The sequence below is a fragment of the Vombatus ursinus genome, unplaced genomic scaffold (assembly GCF_900497805.2).
Source record: "Vombatus ursinus unplaced genomic scaffold, bare-nosed wombat genome assembly UNPS02014812.1, whole genome shotgun sequence".
Lineage (NCBI taxonomy): Eukaryota > Metazoa > Chordata > Mammalia > Diprotodontia > Vombatidae > Vombatus > Vombatus ursinus.
Window position 1 is genome coordinate 13,093,249 of NW_020954590.1, and position 25,357 is coordinate 13,118,605.

Sequence of the window (25,357 nt, forward strand, 5' to 3'; positions counted from 1 at the left end):
TATGTGTGTGTGTATGTGTGTATACTAAAGGAATCCTTGTGATGGTGTTTTCTACCATTCCCCCCACCCTCCATAGGCACACCTCTTAATTTGCGCCTAGGTAGTGATTGACATTGTGTGCTCCACCCACCTTCCCATGACTGTTTCACCTTCTAGAATGCCCAAGCCTGGACCTTGAAATAGGTAGAAATCTAGCCCATCATCCAGTGGCAATGCTAACCTCCTTTGATAAACTTTGTCATTTAGCAACAAGCAGCATTTTTAAATGACAAAGCTTACATAAAATGTTTAACAGCATGATTTAAAAAAAAAAGTTTCATGAACCCTGTACCAATTCTATTAAACATTTGTTTTAAAATGAGGTAAATCCAGAACTGAGAATTTTTTTTAAATATGATATCAGTTATCATTAATAGCAAACCATACCCTCGAAGCTGTCTCTGGTGGTTGATATTTGATTTTTAGGTGAGTAGCTTTAGAAATGTGTTTGGACAGAAACATATAGTGAGTCAACTAGTTATTATAATTACATGATCTTTAATATACTGAATTCCTTTAAACAAAAAGCAGATTCCTCCTGACACTTTTATAATAAGCTTTCATATTGAGAAGTTAAACCACATTTGATTACATTTTTATTCCAATGCTACATAAAATGTATGGGAATTTATACACGTGCAATATTTAAATATACATATATTATCACTACATTTAATCATCTAGGAAGAATTTTATTATGTTATGTATTTTTTACAAGACAATATTTGAGTCACTTTTGAAGTAACATACATTCACATTTAAAAATGTAAAATCACAAAGAAATTTAGGTGCTGCAAGACCATCTTTAACCAGCTCCTTATTCATATGCCCAGGATGCCTAAAGAAAATGAAGAGAAGGAACAAACCAGATGTGTGTGCTTAAAATATTTCTCTACTGTGCAATGAGAGCCAGTGGTTTAAAAGCCCAAGACTGTCAACAAACAAAAAGGATTTTGTAGGTTTAAAAGAGAGCACAAAGGAGCTTGGGTAGGAAAATGGGAATAGGAATGCACTAAACAGATTCCCGTAGGTGCTATTTTTCTCAACAAAATCCCCTAACAAATCATGGTATTTTTACTATTATCTTAGCTCTTCCCAGATTATGAGACTCTATTTTCTGGTTCTGTTCCTTCTCTTGGTCCCGGTAGAAAATTGAAACCAGTGACTAGATTGACACAGAACTGCTACATCACATTATGACAATTCCCATTATCCCAGCCCCCATCTGTAAGTTTTAATCAAGCACTTACTATGTAGTACCAAAGCAAGATCCTAGCCCTGCTTTAAAGGATTTGCAGCATCCTCAAGGGAGTGGGTCATTTCTAGTACTTTTCTACCTGGACCAAACAATACCCTCAGCAAGAAACTGCCTGCCTTATTACAAGTAACTTGGGGGTCTTTTACCTGTTATGTTTTAAGGGGTTCTCCAAGCATCTTTCCCTCTGATGCCTAACATCTTAATATTAAGTATTCATTTTCTGAGGTGGGGTAGGGTAAGGTAGTGGTTAAGTGCCAAAGACAAACATTCCCTATGCCACAATTTTGCCTAGGACCCTTTTGTCTCTAGAGTAGACAGTAAAAATCTTATAGTTCATTAGATCCAGACTCCAGGGACGTTCCAGACGGGAGGTCTCCAGGCAGGGCCTCCTGCATCAAAACCCACCTTCTCTAGGAGAACCTCAGGGAAATAGGATCAGGAGGGATGGAACTATCAAGAAGGAAGGGAATGTTATATAGCCAGTGCCACAAAGTAGAAATCATGTTGGTATGGAGCTTTGACCACTTGGAAAGATAGGAAACTATCCATGAAACCACTGGGAGCATCACCAAACTGCCACCTAGACAGCATACTGTCAACAAGGTGGGCTTTCACTGGAAGAAACAGCTAGAGATGGAGATCTCTGTGTCCTCATTAGACCTGAAATTTTTTTCACTTCAAATATACCCAGTGATAATGAACAAACTGATTTCTATATCATATTTGATTGAAATATTTTACTGGATCGCTCACAGCCAATAATCATTCTTCAAAAAAATTGGAGTGACAGTGAACTACGGACACAACTTGTCATTGAGTAAACACGCCAAATTTTTATTTGTCATATATAATACAGTTAGTGGAATTTGTGTGTGCATGTGTATAACATATATATACAAACAAATAAATACATATTTTATTGTATATGAATCTTAGTTGCTTTGTAAATGCTATGTATTGTACTAGGTTATGGTAGCTAACACCAAATAGAGGATTTTATTAGAATAATGATTTAATTTCACATCTACTTAGCTTGGAAACAAAAAGTGGAGCACCAGTATGTAGTATCATTCACAAACTTTGAGAAATTATAATTGCTATTGTCTAAAGATATGTATTCAATACATCTTTCTAATAAATAGAAGTTTCTTGCTACTTTACAAAGCAGAAGGGAGACTAAGGTTGTGAGTCTGCTGGGGCATCTCCTGGTTTGGGTTTTTCTTCTAGCACAGAATGACTCAGAAACTGGCCTGTGGCACCAATGTATAATCTTGATCGCATGGGCCATTTCTAAAAAAAAAAAAAAAAAGAATATTCAAATGAGATTCAAAATGTCATCATTTATATATTTAATTTGCTTACTGATTCCTGCAATAAACAGACCAATTCAATAACCCTGAAAGAAAAATGTTCATTTTGGGAAACTTTTTCAACACAAATATTTATCATTTTTTTAACCCTCCCTTCACTATTTAACCCCCACCCCCTCAACTAAACTATATACACATGTATTTACAGATGTACACCAAGATGTTTTCATTTTAAATCTCATTATATTTGCTATTGGTCTGAGGGGCAGCATGGTATACTGGATAGAGAATTGACCTTACCAGGAAGACACAGTTCATGCCCTGCCTCTGACTCATACTGGCTGCATGACCTTTGCATACATATTTAACCTCTTAGAGCTCTAGGCAACTCTCAAAGATTATAAATTGCTGAGAAAGTACTAACTTTATTTGGTAGAGGGACTTTCCTTATCTGAGAATTCCCTTTGCCCATGACATCACAGGTCTAGTCCATATTCCTAAATCTGGTCTAAAACTTCAGTTTAGATACTGCTTTAAAAATAACCATCTAGGACAGGGGGTGGGGATGAGAGGAAGAGAATAGCCCAGGCCTGTAACTCCTTTCATTGGAGAGTCTGAGGCTGGTAGATTGCTTGGGTTTGATAAGGACAAAGTGATTAGGTGATCACACTGAGTCTGGCACCAATATGGTGGTCCCCCAAGAACATTGCTAAAAATATTGCTAAAAAACAAAAAACAAAAAACAAAAAAAACCACATTTGCCTAAAGAGAGACAAACCAGACCAGGTCACAAACTGAGTAGGTCAAAACCTCCATGCTGATCAGCAGTGAGGTCTGGCCCATGAGAGACTGCTATATTTGCAGCCAAAATAAGATAGAGATCCGATCTCAAAACAAACAACAACAATAACAACAAAATCTAACAAAACACCACCAACAATTCTTTTTAAAAAACTATACATGGGGGCGGAGCCAAGATGACAGAGGGAAAGCAGTGACTGTCTTGAGCTCTCTCCCAAAGCCCTCCAAATACCTAAAAAAATGGCTCTAAACAAATTCTAAAGCAGCAGAACCCACAAAAAGACAGAGTGAAACAAATTTCCAGCCAAAGACAGCCTGGATGGTTGATTGGAAAGGTATATCACGCTGGGTGGGGAGAGGAGCGCAGTTCGGCGTGGGTACGCAGGCTGCAGCAACCCTGGAGCAGGCCTCAGAGGGCTGAATCGTGGGCAGCTGTGGTGGTTTCCAGACTTCTCAACCCAGGAACACCAAAGACAATGTGGAAGGTCAGTGGGAAAAGTCTGTGACTGCGGTGAGAGAGGAGCTAGATCTCAGCCGCAAGTCTGGAGAACAGCCTGGGGCAGCAACTGTTTCCTGAGCTTCAGGCCCACAGACTGAGGGGGAATCAAGTGGCTGATCAGAGGGGGATTGCAAGGATCTCTTTGCCAGGGCTGAGGCAGGAATCTCTTGCTTTGCCCATGCTTGGATCTGGGTCACAGTTCTGAGGGGCGGTCCTGGGGCAAGGAGGAACGCTGGTGTAGTGAAGCTTGTTGTGGCTGTGGAGAGGAAACTCCTCGCCCCTTATCATACCACCTTGGAAGAACTGAAAATTTACAGGTCCCTAGACGTATCTCTGAAAACAGCTGTACAAACCCCCGAAGCTTGGGACAGTACACTCGTCACATTGGAAGCAGACTTTTATCTTAACAAAGAGTTTAAAATGCAAGTAATTGTCCAGGATCATGAGTAAGCAGTGCAGAAAGAGTCAGACTATATTATCTTACTTTGGTGACAAAGAAGATCAAAACATACAACTAGAAGAAGACAACAAAGCCAAAGCCCCTATATCCAAAGCCTCCAAGAAGAATATGAATCAGTCCCAGGACTTGGAAGATCTCAAAAGGGATTTTGAGAAGCAAGTAAGAGAAGTAGAGGAAAAACCGAGAGTGATGCAAGAAAATCATGAAAAACAAAGCTTGCTAAAGGAGACCCAAAAAAATACTGAAGAAAATAACACCTTAAAAAATAGCCTAACCCAAATGGCAAAAGAGGTCCAAAAAGCCAAGGAGAAGAATGCCCTAAAAAGCAAAATTGGCCAAATGGAAAAGGAAGTCCAAAAGCTTACTGAAGAAAATACTTCCTTAAAAATTAGAATAGAGCAATTGGAAGCTAGTGACTTTATGAGAAATCAAGACAATGTAAAACAAATCCAAAAGAATGAAAAATTAGAAAACAATGTGAAATATCTCATTGGAAAAACAACTGACCTGGAAAATAGATCCAGGAGAGAGAATTTAAAAATTATTGGACTATCTGAAAGCCATGATCAAAAAAAGAGCCTAGACATCATCTTTCAAGAAATTATCAAGGAAAACTGTCCTGATATTTTAGAACCAGAGGGCAAAATAGAAATAGAAAGAATCCACCAATCTCCTCCTGAAAGAGATCCCCAAAGGAAAACTCCTAAGAATATCATGGCCAAATTCCAGAGTTCCCAGGTCAAGGAGAAAATATTGCAAGCGGCCAGAAAGAAACAATTCAAGTATTGTGGAAACACAATCAGGATAACACAAGATTTAGCTGCTTCTACATTAAGGGACCACAGGGCATGGAATATAATATTCCAGAGAGCAAAGCAGATAGGATTACAACCAAGAATCACCTACCCAGCAAAACTGAGTATAATCCTGCAGGAGAAAAAATGGTCATTCAGTGAAATAGAGGACTTTCAAGCATTCTTGATGAAAAGACCAGAGTTGAATAGAAAATTTGATTTTCAAATACAAGACTCGAGTGGAACATGAAGAGGTAAACAGGAAAGAGAAAATCATAAGAGACTTATTAAGGTTGAACTGTTTACATTCCTTCATGGAAAGATGATATTTGTAACTCATGAGACCTTTGTCAGTATTAGGGTAGTTGGAGGGTAAAAAATTATATGTACGTATATATAAATATAAATAGATAGATAGAGGGCACAGGGTGAGTTGAAAATGAAGGGGTCATATCTGGAGAATAAAATTAAGGGGTGAGAGAGGAATATGCTAGGAGAAGGAGAAAGGGAGAGGTAGAATGGGGTAAATTATCCCACAGAAACAAAACAAAACAAAACAAAAAACCAGAAAAAAAAGGCTCTGACAGTGGAGGGGAAACGGGGGAAGGTGAGAGGGAATGAGTGAATCTTATTCTCATAGAATTTGACTTAAGGAGGGAATAACATACACACTCAATTGGGTGTGGAAATCTGTCTTACCCTAGGAAAATGGGGGGGGGAGGGACAAGAGAGTAGGGGGATGATAGAGAGGAGGGCAGATTGGGAAAGGAGGTAATCAGATGTAAATACTTCTGAGGAGGGTCAGGGTCAAAAGAAAGAATAGAATAAATGGGTGGGCAGGATAGGATTAAGGGAAATAGAGTTAGTTTTTCACAGCATGTCTACTATGGAAGTATTTTGCATAACTGCACATATATAACCTATATTTAGTTGCTTGCCTTATCAATGAGGGTGGGTGGGGAAGGAGGAAGGGAGAAAATTTGGAACCCAAAGTTTTAAAAACATGTTTAAAAAAAATGTTTTCACATGCAACTGGGAAATAAGAAATACAGGAAATGGGGTACAGAAATCCATCCTGTCCTACAGGAAAATTGAAGGGGAAGGGGATAAGAGAAGGGGGGGAGAGATAGAAGGGAAGGCAGACTAGGGGAAGGGGTATTTAAAATGCATACCATCTTGGGGTGGGGGGAAGGGTGAGATGGGGTGAAAATTTGGTACTCAAAATCTTGTGGAAGTAAATGTTGAAAACAAAAAATAAATAAAAATTACCATAAAAAATTTAAAAAATAAAAAACTATACATGATAAAATCTATACAATACCAAAGCATTATAATGAAAAATTTAATCATCCAGATGTCTTACCTACTTAATAGCAAGCATCGTATAATTGTAAAGATCAGAATGTCTGTTGTTGAGTTATTAACCACTTGAGTGATTACATTTTCTATCTTTTAGCCAACTGTATCAGAATTATTTAGATATTGTTTATACATTGTTGTTATATCTATATTGATTTCTATTAATGTTATTTTAAAAATCCATTCAAACCATATAATTTAACTCTCTCCATCCTAAAGAGATTTAACAATGAAATTTTTAAAAAATGTTACAAGGCCCTTTGGACTACAAGGCCCATAATGGCAGCATTGCCAAGCAGACGACTGAACTTGGAGTCAGAAAGACCTGGATTTGAATTTTATTTCAAACACTCATTGGCTCTATGACTATCAGAAAGTCACATAAATTCTCTGAGCCTCGGTTTCCTCATCTCAAGAGAGAGAATAATACTTGTGCTTCCTGTCTCACAGAGCTTTTGTAAGACTCAGATAAGCTGCTCTGCAGATTATTTTTATTAAAAGAATCATCTCAGAAGAAATATTTTACCCATAATGTAATGTGACTTGAAATAATCTATGCCTTTAGTATCCTTCATGAATATAATTTTTGAAGAGTTTTCTAGCTATGTTATTTTTTCATATGTCACCGAAAAATAGGACGCTAAATGTAGCAGTAGGGAACACTGAGCAGAAATAAGATACTTTTGTTCTTATGCCAAATGAGTGGCACAAAGTTCATGCTACTATTATTTGTCACTATCATTTCTCCAGTTATGACACAGAATTGTGTTGTTTATGTCATGTAAAGGTGCCCTCAACTCCCATGATATTACTTAGTCTGATTCTACTAAAATGTAAAAACATATACAAAAACGTGAAAATTAGTTTGACACACATTTCCAGATACAGTCTACGTAATAGACTGTACAAAGTATGACAATAAAATATTTTTAGGCTTCAAGGAAGCAGCTTTCAGTAGAACGTAGAGTGCTGAGGATAGAGTCAGAAAGACTCCTATTTCAAATATTTACTAGCTGTGTGACCCTGGGAAAGTAAGTCACTTAGCCTCTATCAGCTTCTCTTTCCTCATCTGTAAAAATTGAGATAATTATAGCATCTACCTCACAGGGCTGTTGTGAGGATCAAATGATATATGTAAAGTGCTTTGCAAACCTTAAAGCACTATATAAATGCTAGTTATTATTAGTATTATGTGTCTTATGAAAATCAGTCCTATTATTTCCTGGTCCCATGGCATACATCTGTATCTACACCAAGGCCCCCACTCTGGAGCTATCACCAGGGACACCAGTACTTGGCAATGTAATTTACCAAATATTCAAGCACTTATGATGTATTAAGCTCTAAGCTAGGGATAAGAACACACAAAAGGACAGGAATAACACGGCTCAACAGTGAATGAAAATAGATGCTTAATCAGTGCCTTAAACTAGACATTAGGAGGCCTGGGTTCTAGACCTCCACCACTCACTGGTTCTGTTGTTACTTTGGCAAAGTGACCATATCTCTCTGATCCTCAGCCTTCTCATTTGTTTTTGTTTTTTGCTTTTCTTTTTTTTTTTTAACAATTACATGTAAAACTAACTTTTTAACTTTTTTTTTTAAATTTTGAGTTCCAAATTCTCTGTCTGTCTCCCACTCCCACACCCCCAAGATGATAATTTGATATAGGTTACACATGTGCAGTCATGCAGAACATATTTCCATATTAGTCATATTGTAAAAGAAAATACAGACTAAAAATTTTTTTAAAGCCCACACAAAAAAGGAAAAGTAGTGTGCTTCGATCTGCATTCAGACTCCGTCAGCTCTCTCTCTGGAGGTGTCATATGAGTCCTTTGAAATTATCTTATATTGCTGAGAACGGTTAAGTCATTCACAGTTGATCATTGTTCTTTGAGGGCAGATGCTGTTTTTATTTTTGCCTCGGTAGTCCTAGTAGGTAGGGCAATGCCTAGCACATAGTAGGAGCTTGCCCATTGATTGGTCTTCTCATTTTTCATTACATTTGTATGCCCACATCTGCTTAGTCATTGCCCAATGGATAGATATCTACTTTGTTTCAAACATTGCTTTTAGCTCCAGCACAGTTTGTAGTATTTTTTTTTTTTTGTTGAGTCAGTTCAGTTGTGTCTAACCACATTTGGGGTTTTCTTGGCAAGGGTGCTCAGTGGTTTGCCATTTCTTTCTCCAGACCATTTTATAGATGAGAAAACTGAGGCAAACAGGGTTAAGTGAGCTGCCCAGGGTCCCACAGGTAGCATCTGTGTCTGAGGCCGCATTTGAACTCATGAAGATGACACTTCCTAATTCTGGGCCACCTCGCTGTCCGTCATATAGCATAGAGCAGGTATTTAATAAATGCTTAGTGATTGAAAATAATAGCAAAAAAAAACCCAAAACAACCCAATATGATCAAATACAATGTTTGCTGTTTGGCATTGAAAGCTCTTCATAACCTTGATATCTCTCCAGTCTTACATTTTTACTTTTCTTTGCCCACTCTACAGTGGCGATTACCTGCTTATTATTCCTTGTGCAGGACACTCCATACTTTTGCCTTGGCTGTCCCCCATACCTGGAAAGCCCTCCTTCTTTCCCTCTGTCTCTTAGCTTTCTCTGGCCTCCTTCAAGATTCAGTTCAGATCCCACCTTCTGCAGAAGGCCTCCCCCTGTCCCTCCAACACCCCTACCCCAGGCTCTTCCCTTCTGAGATTTCCTTCTGTCTCTTCTTTACAAATCATGTAATGAGTTAGCTGGAAGAGTTCTCTTCCTGAGTTCAAATCCGGCCTCAGACACTTACTGGCTATGTGACCTTGGGCAAGTCCCTTAACCCTATGTGCCTCAGTTTCCTCACCTGTAAAATGAGCTGGAGAAGGAAATGGCAAATTACTTCAATATATTTGCCACGAAAACCCAAATGGGGTCACCAAGAGCTGGACACAACTGAATAATAACAACAAAACTGGTTATTTACATGTTGTCTCCCCCAATTACAAGTGAGCTCTTTGAGGACTGGGATTATTTTCACTTTTCTTTGTAACACCAGTGCTTAGCAAAATGTCTGGCATATAGTAAATGCTTAATAAATCTTTGTTTTTTATTTCATTTAATTGATTGAACTGATCATGAACCAGAAATGTGGGAACCTTACCAGACATTTTGAAGAAAATGAATTGGCTACTTTGGCTAGTTTTTGTCAGCATGATGCTAAAATAACCAATTGATTTCACTCTTCAAATGATTATTTAGCATCATTTTGAGAAGCAGCAGAAGGATGTGGTATCATGGAAAGAAAGCTGCATTTGGAGGCAGAAAACCTGAGTTTGCATTTTGTTAGCTGCAACTGCCAACTACAAATCACTTCTGGGAGCCTTAGTCATCTCGTATGTACGATGGAGATAATATTTGTATTACCTTTCTCAAGCAGTTGTTGTGAAGTTCAAATGATGTAATGTAAAGGTGTCACACACTTTAAAATCTATATACACGTAAATGAAAGAAATGAGCACAATCCCAACAGGAATTTTTCCTGGAAAGACATACACTATTTTGAAATATAGCATATCCCTAATTGAGAGGCAGTCTGGTAGAGTGCTTCAAGGGCCAGATTGAATCTGGGGGAGCTAGGTTCAAGATCTGCTTTTAACACATACTATGGGATTTGGGGATTCTGGACATTTAACCTCTCAATGCCCCAGGCTACTTTCTCAGACCATAAAATGCAAAGTAGTTGCTGCTCTGAATTAGCAGAGGAAGTTTCCACAATTATTTCTCTAATTATCCAGAACTCAACCTAAGTGTTTAAATATTTGGAAGTGTTTATGCACTGCACTTTTAGATGAGACAAATGGCAAATTTAAAAAACCCAACGAATTAATATCTTTAATTTGCCAGAAAAATTAACCTCTAGGAACATGCCTCTAGGCATAGCTTATATCTTCTATATCACAAATCTGGCATTTCTACCATAAGAATTCTTCCACTTTTTGTCAGTTGTAGGCTATCTCCTATAGTGCTATTCTCGTAGTAGGTGCATTGAATTGAATTGATGGTTGACTAGTGATGGCTATGAGATTGTCAAGAATCAAGAAAAATAATTCATCTTCATCTCCCTGTACTTACTTTACTAGGGATACAAAATGACTCACTCACATTCGTTATGGTTTATAGAAGAGAGCTCAGAAAACCCGGAAATTCAGGTAAATAAAACTTGTCTAATCCTTAAGCATTCCAGCTAATGGCTTGGATTGAGTATTTAAGATATTCTAAAACCAAAATTCATAATAGTTTATTTCAAGTCTGTGTGTCAAATTTTTCTGCTCAGAACCCCCAAAGTGTTTAGTTTGTTCCCTTCTTTATATTACAGCTGTTGAGGTATTTTTCTCATCTTCCCAGCTAGAAAAATAGCTCTTTTAGGGAAAGAGATGATCATTCATTTCTTTTCTCCTGGAAGATCTAGCACAATGTAAGTACTTAAGCCTCAATAAATACTTGTTGAATGGGTGAACCTATTGCAAAATCAATTTTTGTGTTAATAACAAATAACTATTGCTAGTCAGCAAAACTCAGCAGTTTCCTTATGAAATAATACAAGTGAATTAAGGAAAGAAAAAAAAACTCCATTCTGCTAAATATCAATGACTAATGTTACAGGGCTACAAAAATTTTTTGGTGTATAGAATGAAAATTAAAACAACTTGAATTTTTTCTAAAATTATAAGGCAGTATGATAGTGCAGGGGGCAGCTAGGTAGAGCAGTGGATAGAGTGCCAGACCTGAGTTCAAATGTGGCCTCAGATACTAGTTGTGTGACTCTGAGCAAGTCACTAGTTAACCCTGTTTGCCTCAGTTCTTCATCTGTAAGATGAACTGGAGAAGGAAATGGTAAACCACTCCAGTATCTTTGCCAAGAAAACCCCAAAAGTTAGACATGACTGAAATGATTGAACAATAAAAATAACAAAGGATAGTACATGAATGTGAAATGATTATTGTATGAGGACAAAGATAACAACCAATTCCATCAAAAAAAACCCCATTGATTTGCTAAATGTCTCCACGGTGCTAGGTCCTGGGTATATAAACCTGGGTATATAAATACTCTCGAGGACCTAACATTTTATTGTTAAAGATGATCAGCACATGCATAAATAAACAAGAAAAAAAAATCTTTTGAGAGGCAACTTTGGCAGTGACAGAAATAGAAAGTAGAATCTGGAGTTAGGTGATCTGAATTAGATTCCCAACTCTGACACTAGCTTTGTCACTCTGGGAGTCACTTAAGTTCTCTGTCCTCAGTTTTCTCATCTGTAAAATGGAGATAATACAGGGTGACCCAAAAATCTTAGTGCAGTTTTTAACTATTGGAGCTTAAAACTGAACTAAGATTTTTGGGACACTCTACTTCAGAGGCAATTTCTGGTTCTGGTTCTGATACTGCCTCTTCAAATCCTGACACACACTTGCTGTGTAACCATTGCCAAGTCACTTAACTTTTCAGTATACCAGACATCTCTCTTAAATTATGTATTACAGATGAGTTGCAGATTTCTGTAAATGGAAGAAAGATTTCACAACAATGAAATCACAAGTTTAGACCACATTACTTCCTACCTCACAGGATTGTACTGAGGAAAACATTGGCTAAATGTTTGCTATTACAGTAAATTATATTGTGCACAGGGATATGCTTAATGGATACTTTTAATTGTTATTTAAATGTACTTGATATTAAAATAAACTTTGTTTTAGACTACATAGCAAATGCCATTATATTATGTCTAAAAATGATACGGTTGCATAATAGTCCAAGTATATATGGAAACAGTACAATGTAATATTATAATTCCTTTATGAATAACTTAATGAGTCTTTAATTTGTACTCTCTTGGAATGCTTATGCCTGAGCTTCTTTTCCCCCTTCCTTCAAACAAACAAAATATCTCAAGCTTCTATACTTAAAAACAGAAATGGCTTGAGTTTACCAGTCTCTTTCATTCCATTTATATAGTGCCCTTTTGTCAAAACTTACCAATATTTTGAGGCCACTAGTGGTGGCTCTTCTCCGCAGCATATTGTAGTGATTATTAAAGGCTCAGTTATTACTTATTTCTGGTTGGACCCTGACAGTTGATGGGTGTGAAACCGATCAGACAGGAAGATCAAGTTCCTGTTCACTGATTGTAAAATATCATTATGAATAATTTATCGGTTCCCTTCTTCCTCTGAACATTGAATTCAACACCAAACTGAAAATTACAGAATATTTTAAACTGTTGACTTTAACTGTTTTACTAAAAGAATTCATTTGAAATAACAAAACTGAAATTTTAAAAATTAAACTTGGGAAAACCCATGAAGAAGACATATTCTTGACAATTACTTAGATAAAGGCTTTTAAAAAGATGTATCAATAAGGGAAAGAGTAGGATTCACTGTCTAAATATAATGAATCAGTAACATTTTACTGAAAAGCTGTGGTCTTTTTTTGGATATGTAATTATGGTATTTAGAGAATTATTTTGGCTTATTTTACAAAGGAATACAATTGTGCTGTAGAATATTTGTGCCACAGAAAGTTTGAAATTTCAAAAAAAAAATTGGTCCCATGTGTCTAAAATATGTTTTAGCTTGTTACATTGATGTCATAAATAAACATCACAACTCTTCCAAATCATTCATTCAATTTTCTCCTGAATTGATAGGAATACTAATGTTCTGGTGTAAACTACTTTTAGAGTTTTTACTATACTTGCTGCTCCACACTTCATGAAAATGTCTTTTTTAACCTATAGAGCTTCTTGGAAAAAAAATGAAAATGATACCATCTGAATTTTTCTAATACGTTTTATCAGAAAAAGTGAGATAATTTGTATTTTTAAAAGATGGAATATGTGGAGGACATCTCTGTTTATACCCAATGTAGCATCTACACCTTGTGTAGACTGTGTTGTCCTCTAGCATGGCTGGTACTGTAGTATCATCACTGATGGTTGATGAAGGACTGGAGGTCCCCACTCTTAATGATACTTTGAAAGATATGTGACAGTTGAGGAAAGGGTGAATAATCTGTGATATATGAATGTTATGGAATGCTATTTTGCTGTAAGAAAGAAGGGAACAGACAATTTCAAAGACATATGGGAAGACTTATATGAATTGATGCATGGTAAAATGATTAGAACCTGAAGAACAAGTTATACCAACTGTACTCAAACTTTCTGGTCTCAAGACCCTTTACACTCTTAAAACTTATTGAGGATTCCAAAGAGCTTTTGTTTGTGTGGGCTATATCTAGTGAAACTTACTTTATTATAAATTAAAATATCTTAGTATTATGATGATAATAGCTTTGACCTCAGGGACCCCTTGAGAGAGTCTTGAGTATAATTGGGGGGGGGGGCTAGATCATACCCTGAGAGCAACTGATTTATATTATAACATCTTTTTTATAAAAACAAACAATTTTGAAGATTTTAATAAACTGATCAACAATGAAATGAGCAGAAACAAAAGAACAATTTATGTAACATGGTAAAAACAAACAAAACAAAAACTTGTAAAGCTATGATCTATGATCTATGATCAATTCCAGTGGAGAGATGATGAAACCTCCTGAGAGGTTAATAGATTTTGGATGCAGAGTGAGACATATGTGTGTGTGTTTGTGTAGAGTTAATGATGGAATTTGTTTTCCTTTTCTATATTTTAATGAGGTAAGATGTGGGAGGGAGAGAAAATAGATTTCTATTAATTGAAAAAAAATTTTTTTAAAGTAAAGGAAATGCTACAGCTGTGGAATTTTACTGTGCACTTTCTGATGAGGTCACTATATTATTAGTTTTATTTACTTGTTTTTACTTTGTTAGGAGACCTCTCATGGGGTGGGAAAATCTGTAAATGTTTATAATTGTAAAAACAAAACACATTAATAAAACTTTTTAAAGAAAAAAAAAAGATGTGTGACTTCTTCTGTGTAAGTGTTTTCTCCACCAATAAGATCTCAACTTCTCACCCTTAAATGACTGACGACTTTTCACACAGGAAGATAGGGATGTTTCAATCTGTCCTTGTAGCTTTCCTAATTTGTGTCAGGAATAGCCTGAAATACTAAATGTTAAATGAATTGTGTGTTTTCTGGTTTCTAAAGTGCTACACTAGATAAAGAGAATTTTCTCGGGTAGCTAGGATTTTGCGAATAATATTTCATTTAACTAATGGGAAATTTAAAAGCTTCGATGACATTGTAACCAAAGCACTCAGAAAATGCCACCGTGCAAATAATGTGATATGTAAAAACAAAAACAAAAACAGAACAATTGCGGAAGTTAGAAAACTACAACAAATTGACTTGCCTAGCCGCCGAAGTATATTGGAAACCAATGTCATCTAAAAAGAAATCTAAATCAAAGATGGAAGAATAGCTGAAAAACGTGTTATGAGTCTCTTCCGACGCTAATCGTCTTCAAGACAAGGTGCCTAAGTGCACTTTCCTTAATAAAACGAAAGCAAACAAAACCCTCCCTAAAAGATGGAATGGGAAGGGGTGGTGAGAAAAAGGAGAGCATGGAGAGTGCCTCGTGGGCAATTGGAAGAGATCTTTCAAGAAACTGTCGGTGTTTGAAAACAAAGACATAGGCTCAAAGAAGAGACCTTAGCAAGCACCCAGTCCAACCCTCTCATTTTACAGAGGAAGAAACTGGAAGCCCTGAGAGATTAGCTAAAATAGCTAAACTATTAGATTAAGCTATAAGATTAGCTAGCTAAAACCACACAGCTTCTACGTAGCGGAGACGGGATTCGAGCCATCAGCCCACCGAGATGTTCAAATCAATTACCGTACTTCATAGAGCTCACCGCATAACAACCTATCCCTTACCCAGGCAGTGACATCAGGCTCCTTGTTTGGGGGCAGCTAGGAGCTGACCATAAAAAAGCTTACATACGACCAAGGCGGTAAGGGGAGGGGGTGGCCTAGGATCTGAAGGAGGGAGGTTCCCAGGCTCTGGAAATACAGAAAGCACATATCGAAGAAGCCTGGCAAACATAATGTTTTAACTTTACCCTCTTTGGAAAGCTCTAATATGAACTATTGTTCTAAATTGTACTAAATGTTTCATTCCCCCCCCTTGAAAGGCTGAGATCAAGAGTTAAGAGTAATATCTTATCTAAACTTTGCGTCTCCCCCAATGCAGGGCACCGACCTCTGCACTCATCAGCTGCTTAAAGAAATGTTTATTGAACTGGATTGATTTAGATCGGACGGGACTCGATTGAACTCTGTCGTTCCAAGCAGATCTGGTTTTCAAGCTCCGGGATGGAACCCGGGGCAGCGAGAGCCTACCTTGACCGGATGCAAATAGCCATCGCCTCGCAGAGCGCCCAGCCCCGGGTCTGAGGGCGCGTCCTCCTCGTCCTGAAGGCTGCGGGTGAGGTGGGCGATATAGGTGGTGGCCAGCAACAGCACGTCGAGCTTGGAGAGTTTGGTGTCTGGGGGCACAGAGGGCAGGGTCCTCTGAAGCTCCAGGAAGGCGTGCCTCAAAGTCTGCACCCGACTACGCTCCCGGGCAGCGTTCGCAGCCGCCGGCCTCCCGCTCCCTGCCCGGGGCCCAGGCCCGGGCGCGGCTGGAGAACTGCCAGCGGCGACTGTGGTGGGGAGCGGCGGATCCGACTCGGGGCTGGAGTTGGGCTGGCTGCTTCCAGAGCCGCTGCTGCTGCAGTCCATGGGCGTCTTCTCGGGCACTGAGCTACTTGAGTTACCTGCGAACTGCAACCTGTGACCAGACAGAAACAACAATGAGCTCCGCTTGGGGCCAGTGCCCCCTCTGCCTATCCACAGCCAGGGAAGCAGGAGCTGAAGTGGCAGCTGGACCGGAAGGGAGACAGGCTAGTGGAGCCCTCCTCCCCTCGATGGACATCCATATATTCCCTGACCTCTAGAGAACTAGAGAACTAGTACTAGGCCCCTTCCCGGCGTGCACGGTTTAGGCTTCTGGCTCAGCCAGAAGTTTCTGAACTCGTCAGTTTCCTGGCAAACCCAGGTCCCATCTTATACTCGAAAACATAACTTTTAAATATGCAGCCTGGGGCGTCCAGAGAAAAGCCCAAATTACAAATTCAATCAAACATTCTACCCAGGCACCAGAAAACCACCCAATACCTCAGGCTGTACTTTTCCCGTTGGTTGTTGTCCTTCGTAATCGAAGAGGACCAAAATGACATTAAGGTGTAGGGTCAGTGTTCAGCGTTTCCAGCTATGGCTGATCAAAGCAGTACGAGCTCGGAAGGCTCTACCACAAGTCGGGCACAAATAGTAGGTAGGAACATTTGGTAAGGAGATGTCTCTAAATTTGCCCATCGGGTACTTTGCAGCGAAGGAGATAAGATAGAGATAAATTTAGATAATTTTAATGAGACAATCCCCCCCCCCCCCCCCCCCCGGATCATTTGGCAAGAGACAAACTTCTAGTGAAAAAGTTAAAGTCTTGAACATTTCCTCTCTCCTCCCGGGTAAAAGTGGTCAGCACACTGGCTCTCCAGTGATTATTGAACTTTACCTGAGATAAGGAACTCAGAGGTGTACCCTGCAGAAGGGAAAAACTAAATACTACTGGACACCTAACTCCGGGTTCTGGATAGCTGAGCTTGGTTACACGCTTTAAGTGGAGGGATGGAAGTTATTCCCAGAATGGCGTGCCGTAAACGAACTGTCTAGAGACATAGTTATGGAGTCCCTTGCCTGCTACTATGCTCACCTAATTTAACTCAGTCTCATGCCACTGATAGATATATAATCAATCATCATCTCTGTCATTGCAAGTACCACCGGACTTTATAATCTTAAATAATATTTTGGAAGCTGCCTTTTCATTTCATTCTATTCCCTCCTGCCTCCCTTCCTACAGCTGCTGGCTGGTTTACTTGACTAATGCCTTCCAGGGGTGGGGAACCTTCGGCCTCAAGGCCACGCGTGGCCCTCTAGGTCCTCAAGTGCGGCCGTTTGACTGAATCCAAACTTCACAGAACAAATTTCCCCACTCCTGAGACCAACCAATTACACCCAAATTTAAAAGTACTTCTGAATTTATCGGAGTGTTTCCAAAGCTCTTTCTTACCCGCTGCCTAATGTGTCCCTCTGATTATACCCATTTATTATAGATGAGGAAACTCTCAGAGATGTGAAATAATTTCCCCGAATTCACATTTACAGCTAACAAGAGGCAGATCTGACTTGAAAACTAGTTGCCTCACCCCAGGTTCCTCCTCTCCCTATTACATCCCCTTCCTTTCTGCGGAAAAGCCAAACTCAGTGCATTAAAACAAAATAAACAAAAACAAAAACGCCAACCAATCCAGTCACGGAAACGGGTACTGTAGAATAAAGAGTCAGAGGACCTGGGTTTGTTAATGCAGACTTACTTAGGCAAGTATTTATGTAATCCTGAGCACGTTATTCCGATCCTCAGTTTCCTTATCTGTAAAAGTCCCTTCCAACTGAGTCTATGATCCTATATTCCATCTCCCCGACACCCCGCGCCTGTCTGCCAAAGGAGTGGGCAAGGAAAGGGTAGGGGGTAACCCTCTGACTTTTAGATCATCCCTCTGAGGAAGTACACTCATGCAAGGCTCAGTAAAAAAGGACAGGACCAAAGAAGACTCCCCAGCATCTGTCGCAAGTGGGGAGCCCAGCGAAGCTCAGCCCGGCACAACTCGTGCGGTGCGCTTCCTTGCCTGCCCCAGGGTTCTGGGTCCAGTTCAAGTAGGGCTGGCACCAAAAAAAAAAAAAAAAGAAAGGAGGGAGGGTACGGTCGCCAGAGGGGATCGGGAGAGGGGATGGTCCTCAGGACTTGTTGGACTGCTCTTTGCCCCGCTGCTCACCTTTCTTCCCGGAGCCGTCGGGCGCGCGGCTTTCCTAGAAGGGAGTGGAGAAGGCGCAGCTTGGGTGCTGCAGGTCTGTTCTAGGTCGTTGCCCGTCTGTCCTAGGTAGCGTGTGCTCTGCGAGGGTCGGGTCAAGTCTGCTGGCCCCTCACATTGCAGTTCTGCTGGAGCCTCGGGTCTGGTTGCTGAAACTCTTTATTAATCACTGATGGTCTGGTCTGTCTGTAAATGCGAGGTCTCTCTCCATCCGCCTACAGTTGCAGAGGACTGGGAAATCCACAACTAACTACCTGAGGGTCCCCTTCTCAGGGTTGAAGCCCCTTTCCTGCCTGGAGAGTCATTAATCAAACTGCTGTTGGGTGGGAGGAGGGAGGAAGGGGGAGAATTGGGGGCTCCCACGGCAGTCTGACAGCCTACACATCCCTCCTCCTTCCTCCAGGAGTTAAGCAAATGTGGGGGCGGAGGGAGGGAGGGGACACTAGCTATGGTTGTGGCAAGAGGCGACCATAGTCCACTCACAGCAGTTAGGTTCTTTTCCAGACTCTGCAGCCAAACTTGCGTTGAGGGGAGCCTGCTCAGCAGTATCCAGGGTCCCAAGCCACTTCGAATACTCTTGCCACCCCAGTAGTATACACTCTCACTTTTACTTAGGACACTTGAAAATTCCTTGGAGGACAGAGACTTACACATACAAATCTTAATCAGGTAGTTTCTTGCTACAGCAGGGAGATTTACACTCTCTTTAAAAAAACAAACATATATATGTATGTGTGTATATGTGTATTTACATATATAATATATATGTGTGTGCATACATATATATCTCACAACAAACATGGGCATCTCATTATATAGAGGTATATAAAGAACATAAAAAGGAAATTTGTATATGAAACTGGGCCTTTTTATTGCTCAATTTGAAAAAATTGCTAAGCAGTGTGCTGTAGTAGATAGCCAGTTTCCGACTGGGAAGATGGTATTCTAGACCTGCCTCTGATACATACTGGTGGTGTAAACCTGGACAAATCACTTAACCTCTCAGTGCTCTAGGCAGCTCTAAAGCTCCAAGTTTCCAAGAACATTCTGACTTGCATCAAAAGAGGGAATTTTCTCATTATGGAGTTCCATATACAAATGAAATCACAGGACAATACCAAAAGTGCCCTGCTTGTTAAGGAAAAACAACTCCTCTCTTCTCTGGTTTGCCATTTTAAGCTAGTTGCAAACTGGCCCCTTTCTATTGGAACAGTGTGATTGAAACTACCTTTATACTATCTTTTCAGTATTTTGACAGCTACTCTCTTCAAAGCACTGGGACCAAACATATGCCCCTCACTCAGGCTCCATCTTCCTTCCTTCTTCCTCCACCTCATAAAATACCCTGGCTTCCTTTGGGATCCAGTTCAAGGACCACCTCCTTCAGGAGACCTTTAGCAATCTCCACCTCATCAACTGCCTACACCTCTAAGGCTACCCAACTGTCCATCTTTATTCTGTAGATTACATATATGTAAATATACATACATTTTCATACATACTTATATACATACATTTGTTGTTGAGTTGTTTCAGTTGTGTCTGACTCTCCTTGACCCCTTTTTGTTGTTTTTTTTTTTGGCAAAGATACTGGAGTGGTTTGCTCTTTCCTTCTCCAGCTCATTTTAAAGATGGCAAATAGGGTTAAGTGACTTGGTCAAGGTCACACAGCTAGTAAGTGCTGAGGCCACACTTGAACTCAAGGAAGAGGAGTCTCCTGGACTTCTGGGCCAGGGCTCTACACACTGTACAAGCTAGCTGCTCTCTCTCTCTCTCTCTCTCTCTCTCTCTCTCTCTCTCACACACATACACACACACACACACACACACACACCCCACACACAAAATCACTCACACACATTTAATATATATTATATATGTATATGTACATGTGGTGTATGTATATATACATACATACATGCATTACATACATATGTATGAAGCTATAGCATGCCAAGTGGCCACACCTCAATGGAATGGGCAGATGAGAAGAATTTGTGCCAACAGCTATGAAGCAGGCACTGTGGAGTGCTCAGAGCTTGGTCAGACACTGAAGAAGCCAAGGTCATCCACTGTATTCCAGGCTATCACCAACTTGATTTTTGTCTTGCCACTGGATTTCAATGACTGTAGAAGAGAGAGTGAGGCTGATGACTATGTGCAACTCTGCCTCACTTAAATCTAATTCACAAAGAAGTCAACATCACCTGTGATATCATTGGTCCTCTTTTACAAAAAACAAAACAACTCTCTCTGTGTGTGTATATATATATATATAAACACATATATGTTATCTTCCCCATTACCATGTATGCAGCACCTTGAGGACAGAGACTCTTTTTGCTTTTTCTTTCTATCCCAAGCACTTAGCACAGGTGTTCAATAAATGCTGTGTGTTTTAAAATGTTGTATTGAACTTCCTCTTCCCCTTTTTGCATCACTATTGATATCCACACATTTCTTTCCACAACTCACCCCATCCTCTAAAAAAAAAAAAAAGTCCTTCCTTGTAAACAAATGTGTAATCAAGCAAAGTAGTTTGACTAGTTGAGTTTGAGTATCTGTTTCATTCTGCCTTTGGTCCATCTCCTTTCTACCAAGAAGTGAGAAACATGTTTCATTAATGGTCTTCTGAGGCATGATTTTAATACTTTATTGATCAGACATTTTAAAACTTTCAAAGTTGTTTTCCTTTACATTAATGTATTCTTTATATAAATTGTTCTCCGACTTCTCACTTTACTTCAGCTCATACAAGTCCTTTCAAATTCTTTGAATCTGTAATATTCTATTATATTCAGATGTCATGATTTCTTCAGCCATTTCCCAAATTGATGGGGACCCACTTTGCTTCTCATTCTTTGCTTCTGTAAAAAGTGCTGCTATAAATATTTTTGTGCATATGAGTCCTTTCACTTTGTCTTTCACTTCTTAGGGAGTAAATGCCTAATATGTCTGGGTCAAAATTAAATGATTTTTTTTGTATGGTTCCAAATTGCTTTCCAGAAGGAATGGAATAATTCATAGCTTCACCAATAAGTATGGTAGTCTTCCCAAAGTCCTTCCAGCAACTGCTGTTTTCCACTTTTGTTATCTTTGCCAATCTGACGTGTGAAGTAAAGCCTCAGTTGTTTTAATCTGCATTTCTCTTATTAGTTATTTGAAGAATTTAAAAATATTTGTTGAACTGTTCGATGACCAATTCTGATAGACTTAACTCTTCTCAGCAATATAATCATCTTAGATAATTCCAAAAGACTCAAGATGGAATATACTGGTCACATCCAGAGAAAGAACTATGGAGTCTGAATGCAGATAGAAGTGCACTATTTTCTCTTTTGTGGTTTTTCCCTTTTGTTCAGATTCTTCTTTCACATGACTAATGTGGAAATATGTTCAATGTGATTATACATGTACAGTCTATATCAGATTGTTTGTCATCTTTGGGAGTGGGGAAGGGAGGGAGAAAAAAATTGGAATTCAAAATCTTATAAAAATGAATGTTGAAAAAATATCTTTACATGTAAGTGGAAAAAAATAAAATACTATTAAGGGAAAAGATATTTGTTGGTAACTTGCTTTTCTCCTTTTGAAAACTGTCTGTTTATGTCTTTTGACCTTTTATTTATTAGAGAACTACTTTTATATATTTGTATTCATTCCCATTGGATATATAACACCTCAGCCCCTCTTCCTTCCCTTTTTCTTTTTCCCACTTGGACTATGTGGAATTTTACCTGCCCTCCCTTTCCCTGAATCTGATGAATCAAAAGTGGACTTAGGGTCTTACTGGATGAGATTGAGTTTTAAGTTCCTCAGAAAATAAGTCAAATCATTATCTCTATCAGACAATATAATTATGTGTAAAGGGTAAGGCCAAGAAGGAACTATTGATCAGTAAATCTTACAATAAAGTTGGGTTCACATCTATGTTTAAGGATCCCTGGTACAGTGAAAAGGATTCTGGATTTGGATTCAGAGAACAAGGTTCAAATCCTAGCTCTGACACTTACTACCTGACATGACCTTGGACATTTCTGAATCATTTGGACCTCAGTTTTCTCATCTATAAAATGAAAGGCTGGGCTAAATGACTTCTGAGGACCCTTCCAGCTCTACAGCCACAATTTTTCAGCTGTCTGCAAAGGAAACGGTCTGAAAACCATTAATTTTTTTTCTCATTTAACAAATAGATACTGTGGGACTGCTGTGTGCAAGAGATCATGTGGAATAATGGAATACTAGTTTTTCTAAAATACCACACAAAATTTTTCCCTGTTGTCCAATGAGAGGGAAACTAATTATTATTCTTTTCTCTCTCCCCCATCCCTTCCCACCATGAAAAAGTTTATGCAACATAATCCATTAATTAGTTAATTAATTTAATTAATTAATAAAACAGAGACAGTACTATAATTTGTGTGTAGAACACCTTCTGAACTAACTTCCTCAACCCCCACTTTCATTGGCAACCTGGGTCCCAGAGAGACAGTTGACTGTGAGAGAAATGATTATTAATAAACAATGATTCAGGGAGATACAGAGTTCCCCCCTTTTCTATAGTCCTGATTTTAAAAGTTCAGCCTCTTGAATGACATTGCTGACAAAGAGATTAGACCCATCCTAGGGCCACCACTGTCTCCTGCTCAGGCTTGGATGGGACATACTTCTTTGAATAGATAGCTCCCAAAGCTGGGGGTGGTCTGAGTACAGAGATAGTGTCTCTGTCCAAGAGTGACATGATGTCACTTTCAGCCCCTCATTTTTAATATAGCTCACCTCCTATCGTGTTAACCAGTCAGAGCTGATTGCCACTCCTCTTCCAGAAGTACATATAAGCTCCGAGCACGCCCGTGATTGTCGTTGTTCTTAAGAGAGACAGACAAATGACCATCCTTTTATTAATAAAAGGCTGGCCTTATTAATGAAATGTTTAAATTACTCAGAAAAGATACCTTTTTAATCACTACCACTGCTTCTCCCCTAAGGGTTTTAGTGATAACTGGGAGGGGTTGGGTATTCTGATACTATGATTCATGAGCTCTTATCTGGCATGTTTCCCAAAACAGATTAACTAGATAACATTTCTCCAGTATTAATCAACCACTTGATAGTAGCTTTTATAAAGGGATATACAGAGAAAGTGTAGCAAGGATAAAGGTACAAAAATATCCCCAAACTGGGAGTGCACTCTCCTGTGGGGAGAATAGGCTCAAGTTTAAAGTGGCTGGTAAGAAACATGCCCCCAATCGGTGGTGTACTCTCCCTCCTGAACACATACCAGGCCTTTGGGGAGAGAGGGCTCAGATTTGAGGCTCATAGATACAGAGATACATATGTAGGAAACACATGTGGCCAAGGTGGTAGCTCCTGGCCCCAGGAGTCTTTTTTCCTTCCTTCAAAGTTCCCCACCAAGTTCATTTCTGGGTATGACAGAGATGGACGACTTACTCTTACTTGCTGTAAGACACATTTCACACTGGTCTGTTGCCAGGTTGATTCACTACTAAGTCAAGCCAAGCAGCTCAATCTTCAGGGTTGGATACTCACCAGACTTGACTGTTACAGCTACTAGCACCCTCTGCAATCAGCTCCAGCTGCTGGACCTTTTAGGGCTCTTCTGAACTTTTGAACCTAACATGGTTGTAACCTAGAACCTTCCATCTCTAGACAGTCCTCTGCTTAAGATCAGGAAAGAATAAACACAGAAGACAATAGAAACAGAGGCATCATGTGTTCACACTGACACAGTAGTTCTGTGGGGAGCTACGGTAGGGGCTGCCCCTGGCTCTCCCTCAATCCCGCTCCTCACCTGAAGGCTCACAGAAATTCAGGGCCAAGAAGGAAAAGTACCAAAAAAGGTAGAAGGAGGAGTATATCAGTCCTTATGAATTCAAACTCACTTTCAGCTAGATATTTTCTGGCTCTGACGCCATTTAGAATACTCATCATATGGCACCAGCCTGTTCTGAAAGCAGGCTCCCCAAACCTTAATCATAGGTTTCACAAGTTACCACATTATGAGTCAGAAGCAGGATGAACCCAGGAGTGCCTTGCTCCAAGGCCAGCTCTTTATCCACAACTCTACACAGTTGCCTCCATATTATGAATATTAATCTAATATGGAAACATTTGTCTAGGTTTAGACCATCAGTGATTTTCAAAGAGGAATACCCATTCCTAGACTTTTTTTTTTAGGCAATTGGGGTTAAGTGACTTGCCCAAGGTCACCCAGCTAGTGTCAAGTGTTTGGTCTGAGGCCGGATTTGAACTCAGGTCCTCCTGACTTCAGGCCCGGGGCCATTCCTAGACTTCTTAAGAAATGGGAGGAGGAAAGCAGAGGACAACCTACGAATCTGAGATGGTGAGAGATTCTGTCTGGGTCCTTTTTTTTGGTCTTTGTTGCTAACTTAGCAAACATGGGTAGTTGCTTAATTTTTTAGTGTTCCAGTTTCTTGTATAATTGGGGAGAAAAATAATTTATTCAGCTGGGGGTAGTAAAAATATGCCTGGATTGAGTCCAAAGACCTAAGATCAGATCCTATTTCTGATTCTAGTAAACTCTGACTTTGGTTGCCTCTTTGGGTGACGGATTTCTCCCCTGTAAAATGAAGGGCATGTGAAAAAATTGGACGATCTCTCACATCCCTTTCCAGCTCTAACACTTCTAATTCTGTGAAGCATTTTGATGACTCTGAATTTCAATCTTAGGTACCAGAGAATATTTGATCTCAGGCATGAACTTAATTCCCATTCACCAGTACTAAATAGAAAGGTTTTATGTATAAAGAAACACAAAAACTTTGTTGGTTCAAAATGTTTAATTTCTTTTGGAGTCTATGTTTAAGTTCTTTATTTTTTTAAAGTAAATAGCATAATGGCTAAGAAATAAACCAATCTGATCTTTGAAATAAAAACTTG

General features: G+C 39.3%; 1 protein-coding gene across 4 annotated transcripts; it reads right to left on the reverse strand.

Moving 5' to 3' along the window:
- Nucleotides 1–674: 674 nt before the first annotated feature.
- On the reverse strand, nucleotides 675–18,791 carry LOC114054157 (transcription factor 24-like). 4 transcript variants are annotated; one of them, XM_027877307.1, is made up of 4 exons: nucleotides 18,401–18,791; nucleotides 16,683–16,886; nucleotides 15,867–16,296; nucleotides 675–2,587 (listed from the first exon to the last, which is right to left on the reverse strand). In XM_027877307.1, the coding sequence occupies exons 2-4, from the start codon at nucleotides 16,742–16,744 to the stop codon at nucleotides 2,474–2,476; spliced, it is 606 nt and encodes a 201-aa protein (XP_027733108.1). In that variant the 5' UTR covers nucleotides 16,745–16,886; nucleotides 18,401–18,791; the 3' UTR covers nucleotides 675–2,473. The 4 variants fall into 4 exon arrangements, with proteins under 4 accessions (XP_027733108.1, XP_027733109.1, XP_027733110.1 ...); XM_027877308.1 differs by lacking the exon at nucleotides 18,401–18,791 and adding an exon at nucleotides 17,942–17,987; XM_027877309.1 differs by lacking the exon at nucleotides 18,401–18,791 and adding an exon at nucleotides 17,278–17,413.
- Between the last annotated feature and the right edge of the window lie 6,566 nt (nucleotides 18,792–25,357).

Bases quoted from the DNA above. Each gene is read 5' to 3' on its own strand.
- LOC114054157 (XM_027877307.1), bottom strand. From the start codon at position 16,744: ATGTCATTTTGGTCCTCTTCGATTACGAAGGACAACAACCAACGGGAA. The intron at 16,297-16,682 runs GTATTGGGTGGT...GTCTGGTCACAG, and splicing joins CGGGAAAAGTACAGCCTGAG to GTTGCAGTTCGCAGGTAACT. The intron at 2,588-15,866 runs GTAGGCTCTCGC...TTTTTTTTTTAG, and splicing joins GCTATTTGCATCCGGTCAAG to AAATGGCCCATGCGATCAAG.